Genomic DNA, 18,463 nt, shown 5'->3' with positions numbered 1-18,463 from the left:
AGCGTGGTGACTCTTGATGCACTGACTCCAGCTTCAGTTCACTCCTTGTGAAGCTCTCACAAGTGTTTGAATCGGCTTTGCTTGACTGTATTCTCAAGCTTGCGGTCATCCCTGTTGCTTGTGCACCTTTTCCTACCCAAATTCTTCCTTCCAGTCAACTTTGCATTTAATATGCTTTGATACAGCACTCTGTAAACAGCCACACCTTTCAGTAATGACCCTCTGTGACTTACCCTCTTTGTGGAGGGTGTCAATGTTCGTCTTCTGGATCATTGCCAAGTCAGCAGTCTTCCCCATTATTGTGGTTTCAAAGAACAAGAGATACTCAGAATTTATACTGTAGGGATGGTCATTTATTCAAACTCAAATGTAAATATTCTAATATTTTGAGATACTGATTTTTGACTTTCATGAGCTGTAAGCTCTAATCATCAAAATTAAAAGAAATAAGCATTTGAAATATATCAGTCTGTGTGTAATGAATGAATATAATATACAAGTTTCACTTTTTGAATGGAATTAGTGAAATAAATCAACTTTTTGATGATATTCTAATTATATGACCAGCACCTGTAATGACCAACGCAACTTTCATACATCTGATTGACAGATAAACCTTGTGCCCTTATTTCAAGATTGTTGTTAATGCTGTGGTTATTTTAACAGTTTCCTTCCTGCATTCGATTTAATGACATTAATTTAAAAGTCATTCATTATCATTTAATGGAACTTTGCGTATGCTTTTAGACACAATGGGCCTCATTCATGAAACATTCGTAAATATAGGAGTAATTTCTGAGTAATTTGCGCATAAAATGGACCTTCCAGAAAACTCTCCTCCGGATTCGTAAACTTCCAATTTGATAGTTAAACATGCGTATGTTAATGAATTCCAATAGGGCACGCATGCTCATTCACAATTAGCATAGTCTGGCGTAGCCAGCTGAAGGTCTGGAATCAATGGCAGCTTTCATTAGCCAAGGCCTGCCCATGAGGCCGTTTGACCGACATGTCAAAAAACCAATCACAGTTCTTTTCGTTCAGCGTCACGTTTTGGGGTGTGGAAATGTCGCCACAATAACAGACCGGTGTGTAAAACTCTCGGACGTATTTTAAAGATTCTATGCCGCGAAATTTGAATATTTCACATACTTTTGAAAATCCAGTGTTTATTGATCCTGATAAGTGCTCGTCGTCACAGTTGTAAACTCGATGGCTTTCTTCTTTCGTGAGGGGGTTTGGCGTCATGGCATCTTTGTTTCCAGGCGGAACGTTAAAGAACGTGACACACACGTCTCCCGGAAATCCTGTATAATTCAACCAATCCGATGACAACTTCAAAACTCCTGAATGGTTTCCACTTTTGTGTGCCATATGCATCAGGGCCCGTATTCTTAAAGATTCTAAGAATCCTCTCAGAGAGCTCCTAATTTAGCTTAAAATTTTCTAACTAGGAGTCTTAGTTTAAAAGTGATTCAGGACCAATCTGAGAGTAACTCTGAGCTAGGAAAAGTCAAAAACTTTTTTCTCAGTGAGGAGGCGGGGCTGACCCCATTGCTAGCGATGACACAGTCTTTTGAAGACTGTGATTGGTTGGTTGTCCAAGAAGGAAATAAAAGAGCGCTTTTAAGAGTAGGGTTTATTATAAGCCTTCACTTTGAAATTACAGGTGTAATTTTTCCTGTTTTACTGTACTCTCTCTCTCTCTCACACACACACATTATATATGTATATATATATTCTTTATTTTTCTATTTACCATACTGTCATATTTAACGTATTTTATAGGAAATGAACAGCGACACAGTGAGGTTCTGAAAGTGCTGTAACAGACCCAAATCATCGCTACAGCAGAGTTGCATTTTTCCAGTTGCCAAATATGTTAATGTAGTGATTAAGTCCATTTCTGGCGCTATGGCATTTCTGTGTGGTGTTGGAGATGTTAGCGTGTCTCTATAAGATCGGTCACAAACATGATCCCTGCACGATCTAATGTGTAGCGTCTTATTAACTCACTGTCATGCATTGTGTGCAACACATCTCTTCTCCCTCTTCATGTTTAATCCATTTTATCCACAGCTAAAGAAACTCTTAAGCCTCTTAAAAGTCCTCGTTCGTACTCCTAACAATTTTGGACCTTAAGACCTCTTTTAAGGGTTACGATGCTTTCTGAATGACTTTTTTCTTTACTAGGATCTTTTCTTTAATTATAAGGGGAAACACCCACATTTCTAAGAATTTTCTTAGAATTTTGTTACTAGGAGCAACTCTTAACGCTAATATTTTTCATGAATACGGGCCCAGATGTTTAGCCAACGGTTCATGTGCGTGACGTCTGAGGCTGAGACTACAAGCATAATACCCGCCTATGAATTACAACTACGCAAATTGCGTGTCCAAGAATGCAGTGGAATATTCTGGTCTACTTTCTCAGGTTTGGCTCCAGTATATTGCATAAATGCAAAAAAGACTAATATGTCTAACAATGTTCAATTAACGTGTCCATCAAAGCGTTTTTAGCAAGATGAAAAATGTCAGGTGCTCTTCTGAAAACGGCCAGCGGGTGGCGCTTGAGAATGCTTTGGTGGCATAGCGTTTATCCAGCTGAGATGCTTTGGTTGCTAGTATCTCATTTTGAAGAATATTACTGAATATAAAAATGCAGTAACCAGCAATATTAACTTCTGTATTGTTGTTCAGTTGTTGAACAAGTAGAACGATTGGTCGGTGTATTATTTGGGTAAAAAGTGACAAGTGACAGTGACAAGCGCTGCGTTGAGATGTGAGGGCACGAACAATGCTGTTTAAGGTCTCCATTGATTCGTGCTTGTAGTAATTTAATGTATTTTAAAGAGCACCTATTATGCCTTTTTACAAGATGTAATATTTGTCTTGGGTGTCCCCAGAATGTGTCTGTGAAGTTTCAGCTCAAGATACCCCACATATCATTTATTATAACAGCTAGAAAATGACATTTTTGGGGTGTGTCAAAAAAAAAAAAAAGAGCTATTTTGGTGTGTTATCACTTTAAATGCATATGAGCTGCATATTCCCTACTAATCTCACCAGAACTAATTTCACCAATTGATCAATTAAAATACCTTGTTCAGTCTTACATCCAAACACAGAGCACTGGGATTGCCTATGATACATTGTTGACATTACAGCTGCCCGAGAGCAGAGAAAATGGAGGACAGCATACAACCGCTGAGGGCGGAAAGTGCTGTGCGGTCAGTCAACCCCCGTGGCCTGACATCACATTGCAAATAGAGAATCAAAACGGCTGGCCTAGTGAGACTGATTTGGTTTATAGGGAATTAAAAAATGAGGAGTGGGTGGATTTTTATCATTTTAGGGTGGTTGTGTTCACACACTGCCAACACACATTTATGTCCAAACACCATGTAAAAGTGGATTTTCCATAATAGGTGCCTTTTAACCCTCTGGAGCCTGAGGGTGTTTTGGGGGCCTGGAGAAGTTTTGACATGCCCTGACATTTGTGCTTTTTTCAATTGCTTATAAACATATAAATGGCTAAAGTCTAATAACACTGTAATCAGCACAAACTGGGCTATAATAATATGTTAGCAGCATTTATGTACATGATTGTGTTTTTGAGAAAGCAACGTTTATGCGTGGTTAGTGAAAAAATAAAATGTTGAAGTCACTGAAATAAGGCCATAAAAAACATACAGAAGATTTGTTCACAAGACTTTTGAGAACTGGATCTTGTAGTCTAGAGTTTTTGCTTCCAAATAATTTGAAAATCATCTTGTTTACTTGCTCACAGAAAACAATATATTGATTTAAATTTTCTAAGTCACTTTTTGAGTAAAAAGGGTCTATGTGAGAGAACGTGAACTATCCTGCATAATGCTGTGATTCTCACCTGAGAAGACAGAGACCATAGACAAAAGACAAAGATAATGAGCTCCATAATGAGCCATTTAGTCAGGTATATGTGACTGAGAGGGAAGAGTTACAAGAAAGAATGTGAGGACAAAATAAATGTATATATTTTTTGTCTGTAGTTTATTTAGAATATATTTAGCTATCACAACTCATAACTTGAGATTCACTTGCGAGTGCAGTTAAACAGTTTATTAGGAACAATCAAAGCTGACTTTTTAAATCATTCTAATATTCTGATTTGCTGCTCAAAAAACATTTGTTATTATTGTTGTTGTTGTTGTTGAAAAGAGCTGAGAAGAATTTTTTTGATGAATAGAAAGTTCAGAAGAACAGCATCATTTGTAACATGATAAATGTATTTATCATCACTTGTGTGCTAAATAAAAGTTTTAATTTCTATATATACTGACTTCAAGCTTTTGAATAGTAAAAATATTTCACAATATTGCTGCTTTGGCAAATACAACTTTATGTACTTTGGATCAAATAAATGCAGACTTGGTGAGCAGAAGAGAATTCTTTACCAAAACATTAAAAATCTTACTGTTCAAAAACTTTTGACTGGTAGTGTCATGTAGAAATATATAAGTCACTCAGCGGCCATCTTTGAAATGCCTCTCGGACATACAAGTGTAGCTCCTATCTCTTTGAATGGGGAAACATCAAATTCTCCAAAACTGTTCACTAAGCTTACAATTAAATTTCATATTTGAAATCACCAAAGAAATCTGACAACAACTGTATCATGTTGTTTCTTTTGCTTAAATAGCATCATAAAAAGCTTATCTTTCAGGCTAGATCAGCCAGTGCGCATGTGCAGTCCTAAGCACAAGTCTCAGAATGCTGACTGTTTCTATAGCAACCGGGACTTCTAACTGCAGCTGCAGTGACACGCTGACTTTACCAATCAGTGATTGGCTCTTTCATTCAGAAGGCGGGGCTTCCTGCGATTGAGCGGCCATATTGAGCATTGGATTTTTCCCCATTCAAAATGACTATAGACTATACACAAATAAAAGTAGACCCTTTGCAGCTTCAAACGATACCTTATTCTTATCTGTACGATCAAAACCCATGGAGTATTTTTAGTTCTTTTTGCGGTCATAAAGAAAATATGAGACAGCCCGCACTGATGCGGGCTTCGACTTCGACCCCAGGGGTCTGGATCGCTATAGAAATCGAGATTAATTAGATTAGCATTTTAAATTGATTACTGAATCGACAAATGAATCAACAATTCAAAAATCCACATTTCAAGATCGATGCATATGAATCGTCAGGGTTTGTAATCAATGCATCGATAAAACGAGTGAATCCTTACACCCCTTATAACACTTATCAATTCATTGTTACATTGTGCATTTTAAATTCGGTTATAATTATTTATGACAAGATACAATGCACATTGTGAATAATTATAATGCATTATAACCTTTAATAACCCTTTATAATGCATTATACATCCTTTAAGCAGTGATGTAGTGGAGGTATACGGCGTATACATATACATTTACATTTAGTCATTTTGCAGACGCTTTTATCCAAAGCGACTTACAATTGGGGAATACATAAAGCAAATTTTTTTCTTTCATTTTTAATTTAGGATGAAGTCAAGTAGTGTTGAAAGAGATGAGTTTTCAGCTGTTGCTTGAAGATTGACAGGGATCCACCATTCCGGATAGGGGTGGGAAGATCATTCCACCAGCCAGGAACGGTGAATGAGAATGTTCTGGAGAGTGATTTTGATCCTCTCTGTGATGGTACCACGAGGCGTCGCTCATTAGCGGATCTCAGACTTCTGGAGGGGATGTAGATTTGTAATGAATTTTGAGATGAGAGGTATATCCATAGAGGTATATCCACTTCTTTATCAGTTGGCTTTGCGTATACCCACTTCGAAATCTCCTCTGTGCATCATTCAGTAGTGTAATGCATTAGCCAAATCATGACAGCCCGCCACATGAGTGGTTAAATTAAATTGCATGTGAATAAATATAAATATTCCCTAAACACACCCAGTAAAAACAGTGATGTGTTCAGGACGCGCCAGTGTCGTGCCGAATTCTGCACCCTGCCAGATTATGCATCCCCCTAGTATTTAAAACCTGACCGATTTCATTAGAGATAAATTAAAGTATAAGAAGACAGAAATCAAACATGAGTAGAGCCGCGCAATTCTGGATAAATTGATCACTTTTTTTTTTCTTGGTATCAAATATAGATCATGATTCACTTACAATTCTGAACAGATAACCAAACAAAATAGGTTGTAATTTACTAGAGGTTCTGACAAAATGTTAATTGCTGCAGTCTGTAGTTTTTTTACATTTTAATTATTTATTGCAAAATCTGCATCTCTTCTGTGGCTAAAATTTATTTCACAATGATCCTTACTCTGTTTAGTCAAGTAGCAGAAATTAAGTAATGTGCAAATACTACTGGCCCATTTTGGTCATTCTACAGAAACGTCCACTTTTGGTATGGCAAAATGTCTTAATTTTTAAAAAAATTTTACATTTAAACTTAGACCACATTATTAGATTACCTTTTGACTTTATGAATACATTTAAATGACAGCTTAATTTTTTTTTTTTTTAGCTTTTTTATTTCAAGACCACATGTATCATTTTTTTGTCACTGGTGTTACCTTCTTTAGCAATATTAAAAGTTTTTATGAAATTATTTCTAAAAGAATTATAATAATTCAGCACATGTAGTCAGAGTTACAGAAAAATAATGAAAATGCAAGAAATAAGGAGATTATGTTTTATTTAATGTGACAGACAAAATCAGTACAGTAACACCAGTGACAGTAACACCAGTGACAATTTTCATGAAAAATGCATTTTACAAAATGTCTGCTGCAAGGTATCAAGCCACATGTTGTCAGTCATGGTATACTCACTAAATTAAGTAGTTTAATCCATTTGTATTATAGTTTTTTTTTTTTTTTTACATTTCCCTAACAATAAATAGGTCACACCAGTGACATCAACTAAAAGCTTCATATGAAATCATGAGATAAATGAGAAAATTTATCATAACTGAAAAGAAACAGTGGACTAAACATGGGCTAAACATTTTTTCATAGATGTTTAGAAAATAGAAAGGAGGAAGTCGAGTGATGTCATCAGTGTGATTTTTTTATTTTATTTTTATTCCAAAATAAAAGACTTTTGTTAAGCGGTAACACCAGTGACACAACTTCAGGGGACCACTGTTTTCATTATATATTTTATAATATTTTTTTGGCAATTTGTTTTATTATGCCATTTATATCATATATTTGATAGTTATGAATAGACTTTTGTATTTTAAAATGGTAGAAAATCCTGTTTTTGACCTCAAAATAAAGCACTTTCCTGCTGTATATGGCTGTGGGGACGAACAGTTTTGTGGTACTTGGAATTCTATATAATTAATTAAAAAAACAAATAATGCCACATTGATGGCTCAGGAAGGTGTAATTGTTCAAATAACCTATTGTTTCACTTTAAAATATATAAAAAAATTATAACCCTAATGTGTATTTCAATTGTAATATTTCTTTAAAGTCTAGGGACAGAAAAGTGGACGTTTCTGTAGAATGACCCAAATATGCAAGACTAGTCTTACATGTCACTGTTTATAATGCAGGTTGTTCATCCTTTGCTAGGCCGCTTAAAAAAAAAAATGGGGGCAGAAATTAAGAGTATATCTACTTCTCCAGGCACTAATATACCACTGTTTAATAGGGGTGGCACTGTACACAGATGTCACGGTTCGATACGATTTCGTACAACAGGGCAAAAAAAAATCTACTATGCTCAGTTTCTTTTCCTTTATTTTGAACAGACAGTAGTGCAAATTACATTTTTTTTTTTTTTCCATCTAGATGTGAAAATACTAAATATTATTACATGTTATGTCTATAAAATCCGTTTTGTTTTCATTGTGAGTGTACACAAATAAAAGCAGACCTTTATACAGTGATTATTAATAAGACAATAAGTGTTTAAAGTTGATTCTGCTGGTATAAGAAAACAGCGCACGCCACACACACACACACACACACACACAAAACACACATCAGTTCCAGCATTGGTAACTTGACAGCACAGTTGGTACTTTATCCAAATAAAATACAGTGAGCCAAACATCAGCGCGCACCCGCCTCTGTGTCACCGTTGGAACGCGACTGAAGTACAAAGCCTATAATTTACATAATAAATAATAGTTTAACGTTCAGATACTTTACATCGCAAATATGGAAATATTATGGAATATTTGGATTTGTGCCGAATGAGAGAAGTAGGAAACACCAGCACAAAGCCCCATTTCGCAAACAGTTGAGTGCGCAAGCCTTTAAAGTATACTCCTTTGTCAGTCTATGTAAGACGCGTTCAGAATCAGCACATGGTCACTGTCTAGGGGGCTTTGTTTTCAAGTGCACAACTCATGGCATTCGCTGTTCTTCTGCTGGCGCTGGCGGTTATCAAACAGCGTTGCATTACTGCGGGCGCCCCCTTCTGGATTGGGGGTAAATTGCCTGTATTCGTCGTAAGACCTCATGCACCGAACCGAGATGTCCGTACCGTGACGGTTCCGTACGAATACATGTACCGTGCCACCCCTACTGTTTAAGTAAAGTGTCACCTTTTTTGATGAGTATGCAGATGCACTTTTCAGAGCATTTGTTTAGTGCTAATGCACCATATGAATCCACATTGGAGCACAAGCCTGAAAAAGTTACAACCACAGCATTGATTATTAATCACCCCTGATTAGTAGGTAGTTTGCATACTACATTTATTTGTATTTCCTTTAGCCTGATGCTTATTCGTTTAACTTTTAGAGTGAAAGGACCATTTGTTTCACTTTTTTCCATCATGTTTGGTGTGAAAGTGACTTAGCAGATAATTACTTAGGGGTGGATCAGGGTTGGGCTAGGTTCATCCTGGGGTGGGTTTCCCATACAACGATGTAATTTGCTACTGTACCATAGTATGATACATCATTGGAGAAATAAACTAGCTAGTTATGACTGGTTCCTGAAACTGCCATAACTTTGTCACGCATCCATCATTCAAAGCATGTTGGTTCAACCATGTAGAACTGTCATTAATGATGTCACACAGGTGGTGGCGTAATAACTTAATCGAGTTGAAATCAAATTCATGTCAGATCGTTGCTGTAAATAATGAAAATGGCATCTGAGGACTACTTATCTATTTTGTTCTCTGTTGTTTTGTTTTCATTCAATCCATTGTTCCCTCTTATGCTATACTCAGATCCAGATCACACGTTCATTCTTTCAACAAACTAAAAAAAGTGCAATGAAATGTGTTTGTACGTATAGATTGTACTAAATGGTAGCTTAATTTGTTCAAAATAATGATCTATTTAGGTTACGCTAAAAACATGCTTCTAATCACATGTTGAGAGCTGTAGTTTAAACCACACAACTCTGCAATGCTGTTTGCAAATGTTTGTTGGAAATGCAACCCATATTTGAATTTGCTCGCCACAAACAAATAAATAAACAAACAGCTATTAAAAATAGTGTTTTTCTTGGAGTTAGATCACATAGTTATAAATTCTGGTTATTTCGAAAATACACAGTAGCCCATTAAAAGAGGTGATCACAGAAAGTATATGGTGCTCATAAGCGAATAAGTACTTATATACATACATAAATAAATATATATATATATATATATATATATATATATATATATATATATATATTTATTTATTTATTTATTTATTTTTAATATTTTTGTAGTTCCTGCTCCAAGAGCTGAGGAGAACTCCAAAGCTGCAGAGCTAGCTAGCCGCCTAAACCAAATGGATAAAGATGTAGCTCAAGTTGAGATGGACACTCTGAACAGTCTAAGGGCCCCACTGAACCGCACTGATCCTGCCACAGACCTCACTAAACGTCTGAAGGAGCAAGAGGTGAGACATGCTTTAGATATCTAACTAGAGGTAAACTGCATTAAAAATTATGGTATGCAATAAAACCGATATAAGGTTGATTTCATGGCTGTCAACCTTAATCTCTAAAGCAGTGGTTCTCAACCCTGTTCAGTCAAACACATCTGATTCAGGTCATCGGCACATTACTAGAGACTCCAAGGCCTGAAATGGATGTGTCAGACAAAGCAGACATTCAAAATGTGCAGTGTTGGGGGGCCACAGGAACAGAGTTGAAAACCACTGCTCTAAAGCAATGTTGTTTTTTTTTAATTGTCAGTGGAACAAAAGGCACCATGTTTAACATTATTTGAAATTATTATTCTCTAAACAGAGAACAACTGCAGCTCTCCAGCAGTTGGAAAAACAGAGGGCTGCAGCCCAAAAGGACCTGGAACCTCTACTTTCAAAGGACATTAATGGACCAACCTCTTCCACTCTACCTCAAAAACTCAGTGATGCCAAAATCAAACAAGACAGTCTAGCTGCTCTCATTGATCTCTACAGAAAGAAGTGTGTATAATTACAAATGTATTTATAGAAAATGATAGAATTCTAGATGTTTCAACTCAAGCTAACTGAGACTTGTCATAGCACTTGCATATCATTGCTCTTTTGTTGATTTTGATTCCTTCCATAAGTTGCTTTGGGTAAAAGCGTCTGCTAAATGTAAATGCAAATCTAAATCTAACTCTGTTGCCTTTTTTTTTTTTTTTTTTTTTACATTAGAGCAAATGCTTCTATGGTATTGGAGAGACAGCTGAGGAAGATGGACAGCACTGTCTCAGGAATTGAGAAACAGCTCAGTGATGATGGTGCCATCCCAGACAAACCTAGTGCCATTCAAATCCGTACACAGGAGATTCAGGTAAAGACATACTTCATTCTTAATTTAGTAGGATGTATTCCCATTACGACTTCATGTCTTCCTTGTCTGTGAATCATTTACCTGGGCTACATAACCACAGCTATGACATTAAAATATTCCTAGACTTTTTTTATTTTATTTTTTTACTGAGGGTAAAAACACTATATTTGGGACCTGTGTATATTGCCTTCGAACAAAGTTATTTGGTTTTGGAAATTGCATCTCAGGTAATGCCATGGCACATAACAAATGCTCGAATCTTATGCATACTAACAAAATATCCTGTCTTTCATCCAGGATTTGAGAAAAGATGTTGCTGGAACTCAAAGTGAGATGCAAAAGCTTAGCGAGGACCTAGAGGCACTTAAGAAGTTATGCAGTTCACTTCAGCAGGGTTACCAGGAGTACTGTCCTGATATACGCAGACAGGAAGCAGAAGTGAAGAATCTTCAAAGCCGATATGCCAATGTGAGCAACCAGCTGAATGAAAGGTAAGTTCTACTCATGCTAAAAAGTGTATGTATAAAGGTATTAATCTAAAATAATATTTTAATCTAAACTGTTTAAAGTTGTTTTTGCTTCAGTATAAACATGTTAAAAATGTCTTTAAATTTCCTTAGAGAGAGGCTTTTGCAAGAGGCTAACACAAAACACCAGGACTTCCAGAATGTGAGCCAATCACTAAGCTCCTTCTTATATAATCTACCTAACAACAAGATTAACCCCACAGATGATTTGTCTCAAGTCAATGCAAAGCAGAACTCTCAGAAGGTTAGATTTGTAGACTATATCAGATTACATAAAAATAAGTGATAGAAAAAAACAGTACAATTCTCAATGTGATTTTCTTTTACTCAAAAGAGGGTGATAGAGGATATACAGAGGAAAGGCGATGACATGGACAGGGTGGTTGATCTCTCCAAGGATCTCCAGAATGCTCTCAAAGTAAGTTAAATATTTGTGCTACAGTAAATGTCTTAATCCAGAATTACACGCCAAATATACATTTTTATTTATATGGGGTTATTTATTGGGGAAGTCATGGCCTAATGGTAAGAGAGTCGGACTCGTAATCCAAAGGTTGCGAGTTCAAGTCTTGGGCCGGCAGGGATTGTAGGTGGGGGGAGTGACTGTCCAGCGCTCTCTCTACCTCAATACCACGACTGAAGTGCCCTTGAGCAAGGCACCGAACCCCCAACTGCTCCCCGGGCGCTGCAGCATAAATGGCTGCCCACTGCTCCGGGTGTGTGTTCATGGTGTGTGTGTGTTCACTGCTGTGTGTGTGCACGTTGGATGGGTTAAATGCAGAGCACAAATTCCGAGTATGGGTCACCATACTTGGCTGTATGTCACTTCACTTTCACTTTATAAAACTATGACAGAGTTTTATTGAGATGAAAAAATAAATCTAAGATTAAGAGATTATAGTTATAATATTTTGAGAATAAAGTTGTGAGATTAAAGTCGGAATATTTTTAAAACATTACCACTTTAATTTCATAATGCTTCAACTTCATTCTGAGAATAAAGTTCTAGCATTATGAGATTAAAATAGTAGTATTTTGAGAATGAAGTCAAAATTACAAGAATAAATTTGTAACAATACAAGATTAATCAACAATATTTTGAGAATTTTGAGAAGTATATATATTGCATATATAAACTTAATGTGAAAATTCCACTTTAATGTTAAATACATGTGACAAAAGAAAGGTTGGATGCCACAGACATTTTTTTTTTTTTGCAGAGTAGCTGGAATTTTCACATTAATTATTAAAGCTATTCACACAATATACTATATTCTCAAAGTTTTGTGACGTTAATCTTGTATTGCTATGACTTTATTCTCGTAATTCTGACTTTATTTTCAAAATATGACTTTAATTGCATATTTCTATGACTTTATTCTCATAGTTTGACCTTATTCTGAAAATACTGTGACTTTGATCTCGTAATGTAGATGTTTTATTTATTTATTTATTTTTACCATCGCACTAAAACACTGTCATAATAAAAATGTGAAAAGACTTTAATAGTACAATTATTTTTTGATTATACCATGTTATTAAATTGTATATTGCATTTAATTTGGGCAGGAATATGAGATGAACTGTGTTAAGTACAAAGCTACTCTTGATGACATACCTGCGATAGATGCTAAAAGACTTCACACTTCCACCCTAGCTAGCTCTGTTGCAAAACAGGTGAGATATCTAAAATATAAAACATGACATAAAATTCCTAATATCAATTAAATACTTAATTCTTTATTTTTTTGTATTACAGGAGAAGGATCTTACAAACCATTATGCTGAGACAGCCGCTGAAAAAGAACAATTACTCAACCAGATGAACTTAGCAAAGTCCATCATGGCTGAGGTGCAAATGTTATCAACATTTTTCGTAGTTTACCAGTGATCAGAAGGGATCATTTGTTTCATGTTATATTAAAATCCATTTTATCTTTGTTATGAAAAGTAAAACATCCATGTAAACTGTTCAAACTAATCATCTTTGAAATATTAACTGGTCTTTCCTCCATTTACACAGAATGTGGTAAAAGTAAATGCTGTACAACAACAACAACAGATGCAACAAAAAGCTGCTGATGACACTGAAGTTCTCCAGAAAGAATTAAAGGAGGAAATTGCAAAACGTACCAACGCAGAGAATAGCCTGAGCACCATCAAGAACAGATATTTATCTCTGAAGAATCGCAGAGGAATAGAGCGAGTGGAGGAGAAGGAGGTTCTGCAGTATTACCGTGACCCAAAGCTTGAGGCCAATGTGGAGGACTTTCAAAAGAAAATTCATGAAGAAGCACTGAAACGCACCAAAACACAGAGTGAGATTGAGGTACTGTCCAGAAAGATCAGTAGCCTAGAAAGTGAACTTAAGAACAACAAGCCAAAGCTAGTGACAAGAGAAGTGACAGAGGTAGAGAAAGACCCTCAGTTGGATTTAGAAGCATCAAACATTCGAGAAAACATAAGCAAATTGAGAAGTGAACTTAAAGTTAAAGATCAAGAGAAGGCTCACCTACAAACAGAGATGACAATTTTGGAACAAAAGAAGCAAAACATAAAAGAGAAGGTGGTGCAAAAGGAGGTAGTAAGACTGGAAAAAGATCCAGAAATGTTGAAGGCAGTTAGGACATTTGAGATGGCTATCTCAGATGAAGGTGAGAGGAGCAAATCACTGAAAAGTGAAATCTCCCAAACCAGGAGCCAGATCAATACTCTTGAGAGGCTCATTCCAACTTTAGAGCCAAAAGTTGTCACCAAGGAGGTGAAAAGGGTTGAGCAGGACCCTGGACTCATAAGTGAGTCTAAAGATCTTTTAACTACAATAGAAGAAGTGAGAAATGAGAACAGAAGTTTCATTACTGAGCTTAGCAACCTTCAGTCACACCATATCCAAATACAAAGGATGAAGCCCAAAGTGGAAGTCAAAGAAATCATTAATGAGAACTTCAGGGTGTCACCTGAGACAGAGGCAGAGATGCATCGCTTGAGAAGGGAGCTTCAAGACAATGGCAGACAGTTCTCAGACTTTGAGAGACAAATTAGTCTTGTCAAAACAGAGCTGGAAGTGCTGTATGCACAGAAACCCAAAATTGAGTACAAGGAAGTAGTTCAGGAGGTTGTAAAAGAGGAAAGAAGTCCAGAGAATGTAAGAGAAATACAGAGGCTCTCTGATCAAGTATATTCCCAGCAAAAAACCTACAGTACTTTGCAGGATGAGCTTATCCGTCTTAGAAAAGACAGGGATGAATGGAAGGCAGAAAAGTCAAAGGTTGAGACCAAGATTGTCACTAAAGATGTAACTAAGTATGTTGATGACCCACTTCTGGAGAAGGAGGCAGATCGTCTCAGGAGAGAGGTCCGTGAAGAAACTCAGAGGCGCAGAACTACAGAGGAAATGGTGTTTGATCTTCAGAATAAATACATTCAGCTTGAGAGACAAAAACCAGAGGAAAAAGTAGTAGTGCAAGAGGTGGTGCGTCTACAAAAGGACCAAAGGCAGATCCTTGATCATGATAGGCTAGGTAGGAGTCTAGATGAAGAAGTGAAGAATCGGAGAAAATTGGAGCTAGAGGTACAGCAGATGAGAGCACTCGTAGAGGACAAGGAAATAGCCATCAGGAGCAGTGATGAAAGGCAAAGAAAGATCCAGGTGGAAACTGAGCTGAGACAAATTAAATCCAGAATCCATGAGCTAGAAACTGCCCCACCTCCTATTGAAGAGAACATAGTCATAGAGGAAGTTCTGAAAGTTGAGAGGGATCCAAAACTAGATAAACTGACCAATGGTCTTCGAACAGATATGGATAAGGAGAACAGTGACATTATGCGTTTAGAGAGAGACATAAGGAAATTGACACTGGAGATAGAAATTTTGCAGCGAGAGAAGTCGGTTGAGAAGACCATCTATAAAGACGTTGTTCGTGTAGAGAAAGATCAGGCTGTGGAAGCAGAACGGTATCACCTTAGAGAACAATTACTTCAGAAGAAAAATGCCAGACTAAACCTTGAGGATGAAATTCACCATCTAAATGAGAAACTGCAGCGACAAGCAAGTAAAAGAACTACGACATCTCTGGAGGAGACCAACTTGATTCATGATCAGGACAAGCTGCAGAGAGAAAAAGAAAACCTCCAGAGAGAGCTGAGAACTTTCGAATCTGAAAGACAAAACATCAGCATCTCATTCCACCAGCAGTCTAGGCTGATGAGTGAAAGAAATCAAATGAACAGGCAAAGAAGCATTAAAATGGAATCAGATGTTCAGAGGCTGGAAAGGAACATCCTGGATGAGAAGGACAAAATTCATAAACGAGAAAACATAATTAGGGAGCTAAAGAACAGTTTGAAGAAGGAGGATTCCTCAGAGACTCGCACTAAAGAAGTAAATGTGTCTACAAAGATAAGCATTTTGGATCCTAACACTGGTAAAGACATGTTACCATATGATGCCTACATGCAAGGCTTCATTGATCGTAGCCAGTACATACAATTACAGGAACTAGAGTGTGACTGGGAGGAAATTACCACAATGGGACCTGATGGCGAGATATCTGTTTTGCAAGATCGGAAGAGTGGCAAACAGTACTCCATCAAAAATGCACTAAAAGAAGGCAGGGTGACTAAATACCAACTACAGCAGTACAAGGATGGCAAAATGCCGATCTCAGAGTTTGCTCTTATTGTGGCTGGTGAAAAAAAATCTCGGCCATACACCCCAGTTACCAGCCAACCAACTCAACAGCTTAATGAAGAGTTCCCCATTTGTGGTGTGTATGATGTACACACTGATTCATGTCTTAATGTCCGCAGTGCCATGGATCGAAAGATGATTGACACCAACACTGCCCAAAAACTGCTTGAAGCACAGGCAGCCACTGGTGGCATTGTGGACATCAGCAACAGCATAAGATATCCTATCAACAAAGCAGCTGATCGAAGTCTTATTGAGTCCAGTCAATTACAACGGTTATTAAATGCTCAAAAGGCTTTCACTGGAGTTGAGGACCCTATGACCAAAGAACGTCTGTCAGTCGGAGAGGCTGTACAGAAAGGGTGGATGCCCAAAGAGAATGCCATGAGATATATGGAGGCACAATTTCTGACAGGCGGGTTGGTCAACCCCAACAAAGCAGGGAGAGTTAACATTGTGGATGCTGTCAGCTCTAAGATGATTGATAGCACAATGATGAGAGAGCTTCAGGAAGAGATCAACTATGCAAAGGAGCTGACTGAACCCATCACAAAGGAGAAGATCAACTATAAGCAGGCTTTGGCTCGTTGTAAGACAGACCCGCTATCAGGTCTTCCAATGCTTCCTGCTTCCTCAAAAAATTCTGCCTATTCTTCCTCATATTTTAGTCATAAATAACCACTCATAGTCTCATTGGTTTACAAAATATGTAATTCAATCAAGTTTCTGCACTGTTGACTTAATTTCAATGGTTATAATAATACTGTAGTATCTATCACACAAGAAAAACACCAGTTTATAATTGCATTGTATTCTTAAGATAAAAAAATAAATGGAATCCGCATGTCAGAAAAAGAAAAGTCCAATGAAAATGTTTTTTCTTTCTTTCTGATTTTATTATAATCAATATATAATGTATAATAAATGTTTAGACAAGCTTTTTAAACTTAATATGAAAATAGTAATATTTAATCTGATCTATACTGTACTTGTAATGCAACATACTGTAAATCTGAGGTGCTTTAAAATCTGCCAATTTAACCACATAACACTGAAATTAGTTAGATTGAACATAGTCATTTAAAAATCTCAACTGCTGAGATGCTTATGTTTACTTCATTTTATACATTATGTAATGGGGCAAAATATTGTAACCCATAGAATGCAATAAATATTTATCAGAAACCAAATGTGGAAAATAAATTAGCCTTTTTTATTTCCTTGGATGGGCCAGAAGTGCAATTTCTGATTAAAAGTCATTATACTTTTATGTCTTTAACATTCTCTGTCCTTTCTGAAACTGCTGTTAAGATTCAACAAAAATAATAAAAAATGTAATGAATTACTTTTGTTCTTTGTTCTTGGTTTTACTAAATGAAATAAACACATAATACAAGAGTGGTATCAAACATATTATTTGCAGGCATAATTTTATAATTATTATTAAATTCAAAAATCTAAAGAATAATAGAGCTCTTACCTCTTGTACTTAACATTCAGTATACATAGGGTGTGTCAAAGTTTGGAAAAAATACCATACAGTATACAGCAACACAATATATAACTGAAGAACTATTCACCTCGGCTATGAACACTGCATATTTTACTAATTTATTTTCCAAAAATAAGAATAGATTTTGTTTTTCTCAGTTAGCAATTGATAATCATTAGCTAAATGTAAAATGATTCATATCTACTTTCTGTAAATACACATTATAGTCCTATAGTCCTAAGTTGACACAAAGCCATACTCTCAAATTGTACAAAAACACAAAAAAATATTTCTCAAATAATCACATTTCACAGTGTTTATTTATTTATTTTTTACACATGACAGATCACAGTGGGGAGCTTGCACAAATCTCAGGCATTCTCTCATTAAAGAAACATCTCTGTTCCATAATGGCCTTTTGCATTAATGTGAGGTCTACGCCATCAATGCTACTCAAAGCACGAGCATGCAGTATAACTCCACTTAATCCTGGAAGAAGAAGCAACAGAAAATTCTGGTTAAAAAACAAACATAAAAACAATGGATAAACCCACATTCTGAATAAAAACACAACCAAAATGCTTCTAGATTTAGACTCACAGCAGTCTGCAACTACGGTTGATTTATATTACTATATACATCATACTCAAACTTACCATCAGTCTTTTCAATTTCGCCAAGAACAAAATACTGAGCTCCGAGTGTGGGTTGAAATGGTTCAACAAGTGTTGTTTGCACAGACACATGGCACTGTGCAGAAGACTGCGGACCACTTAGAATGGCTTTGGACCCTTCTGGCTCGTAACTTATAAGTCTAGATGGAAAGATGAACACAAGCTACATTAGATTTTTTATATTTTGGCCAGGTGAAAGAAATACATAAATGATGATTAAAAAGTCAAATAATTAAGACCATTAATCAGTATTAGGAAATTGTAAACAAAAAGACAAGGAAGAGTTGAATCCAAATGCACTAATTCAATAATATAACAAAGGGACAAAAATACATGAAACCAAGA

General features: G+C 36.4%; 2 protein-coding genes across 3 annotated transcripts in view; one reads left to right on the top strand and one right to left on the bottom strand.

Moving 5' to 3' along the window:
• evpla (envoplakin a) overlaps positions 1-17,298 on the top strand; it is a 43,017-nt gene extending 25,719 nt beyond the window's left edge. Inside the window, exons 14-22 of the mRNA XM_058777894.1 lie at positions 9,677-9,849; positions 10,202-10,380; positions 10,597-10,735; positions 11,033-11,226; positions 11,356-11,506; positions 11,597-11,680; positions 12,832-12,939; positions 13,022-13,114; positions 13,286-17,298. Coding sequence (XP_058633877.1) covers positions 9,677-9,849; positions 10,202-10,380; positions 10,597-10,735; positions 11,033-11,226; positions 11,356-11,506; positions 11,597-11,680; positions 12,832-12,939; positions 13,022-13,114; positions 13,286-16,630 — 4,466 coding nt within the window. The 3' untranslated portion in view covers positions 16,631-17,298. The remainder of the gene's footprint in view (positions 1-9,676; positions 9,850-10,201; positions 10,381-10,596; positions 10,736-11,032; positions 11,227-11,355; positions 11,507-11,596; positions 11,681-12,831; positions 12,940-13,021; positions 13,115-13,285) is intronic.
• ten1 (TEN1 subunit of CST complex) overlaps positions 16,827-18,463 on the bottom strand; it is a 44,004-nt gene continuing 42,367 nt past the window's right edge. For both annotated transcript variants that reach the window (XM_058777899.1, XM_058777900.1), the window contains exons 2-3: positions 18,101-18,258; positions 16,827-17,933 (exon numbers count right to left, since the gene is read on the bottom strand). In XM_058777899.1, coding sequence (XP_058633882.1) covers positions 17,791-17,933; positions 18,101-18,258 — 301 coding nt within the window. In that variant the 3' untranslated portion in view covers positions 16,827-17,790. The remainder of the gene's footprint in view (positions 17,934-18,100; positions 18,259-18,463) is intronic.

The sequence above is a fragment of the Onychostoma macrolepis genome, chromosome 06, assembly GCF_012432095.1.
Source record: "Onychostoma macrolepis isolate SWU-2019 chromosome 06, ASM1243209v1, whole genome shotgun sequence".
NCBI classification, from domain to species: domain Eukaryota; kingdom Metazoa; phylum Chordata; class Actinopteri; order Cypriniformes; family Cyprinidae; genus Onychostoma; species Onychostoma macrolepis.
Note: the sequence above shows the minus strand (reverse complement) of the source record. Positions and strands in the feature narration are given on the sequence as shown.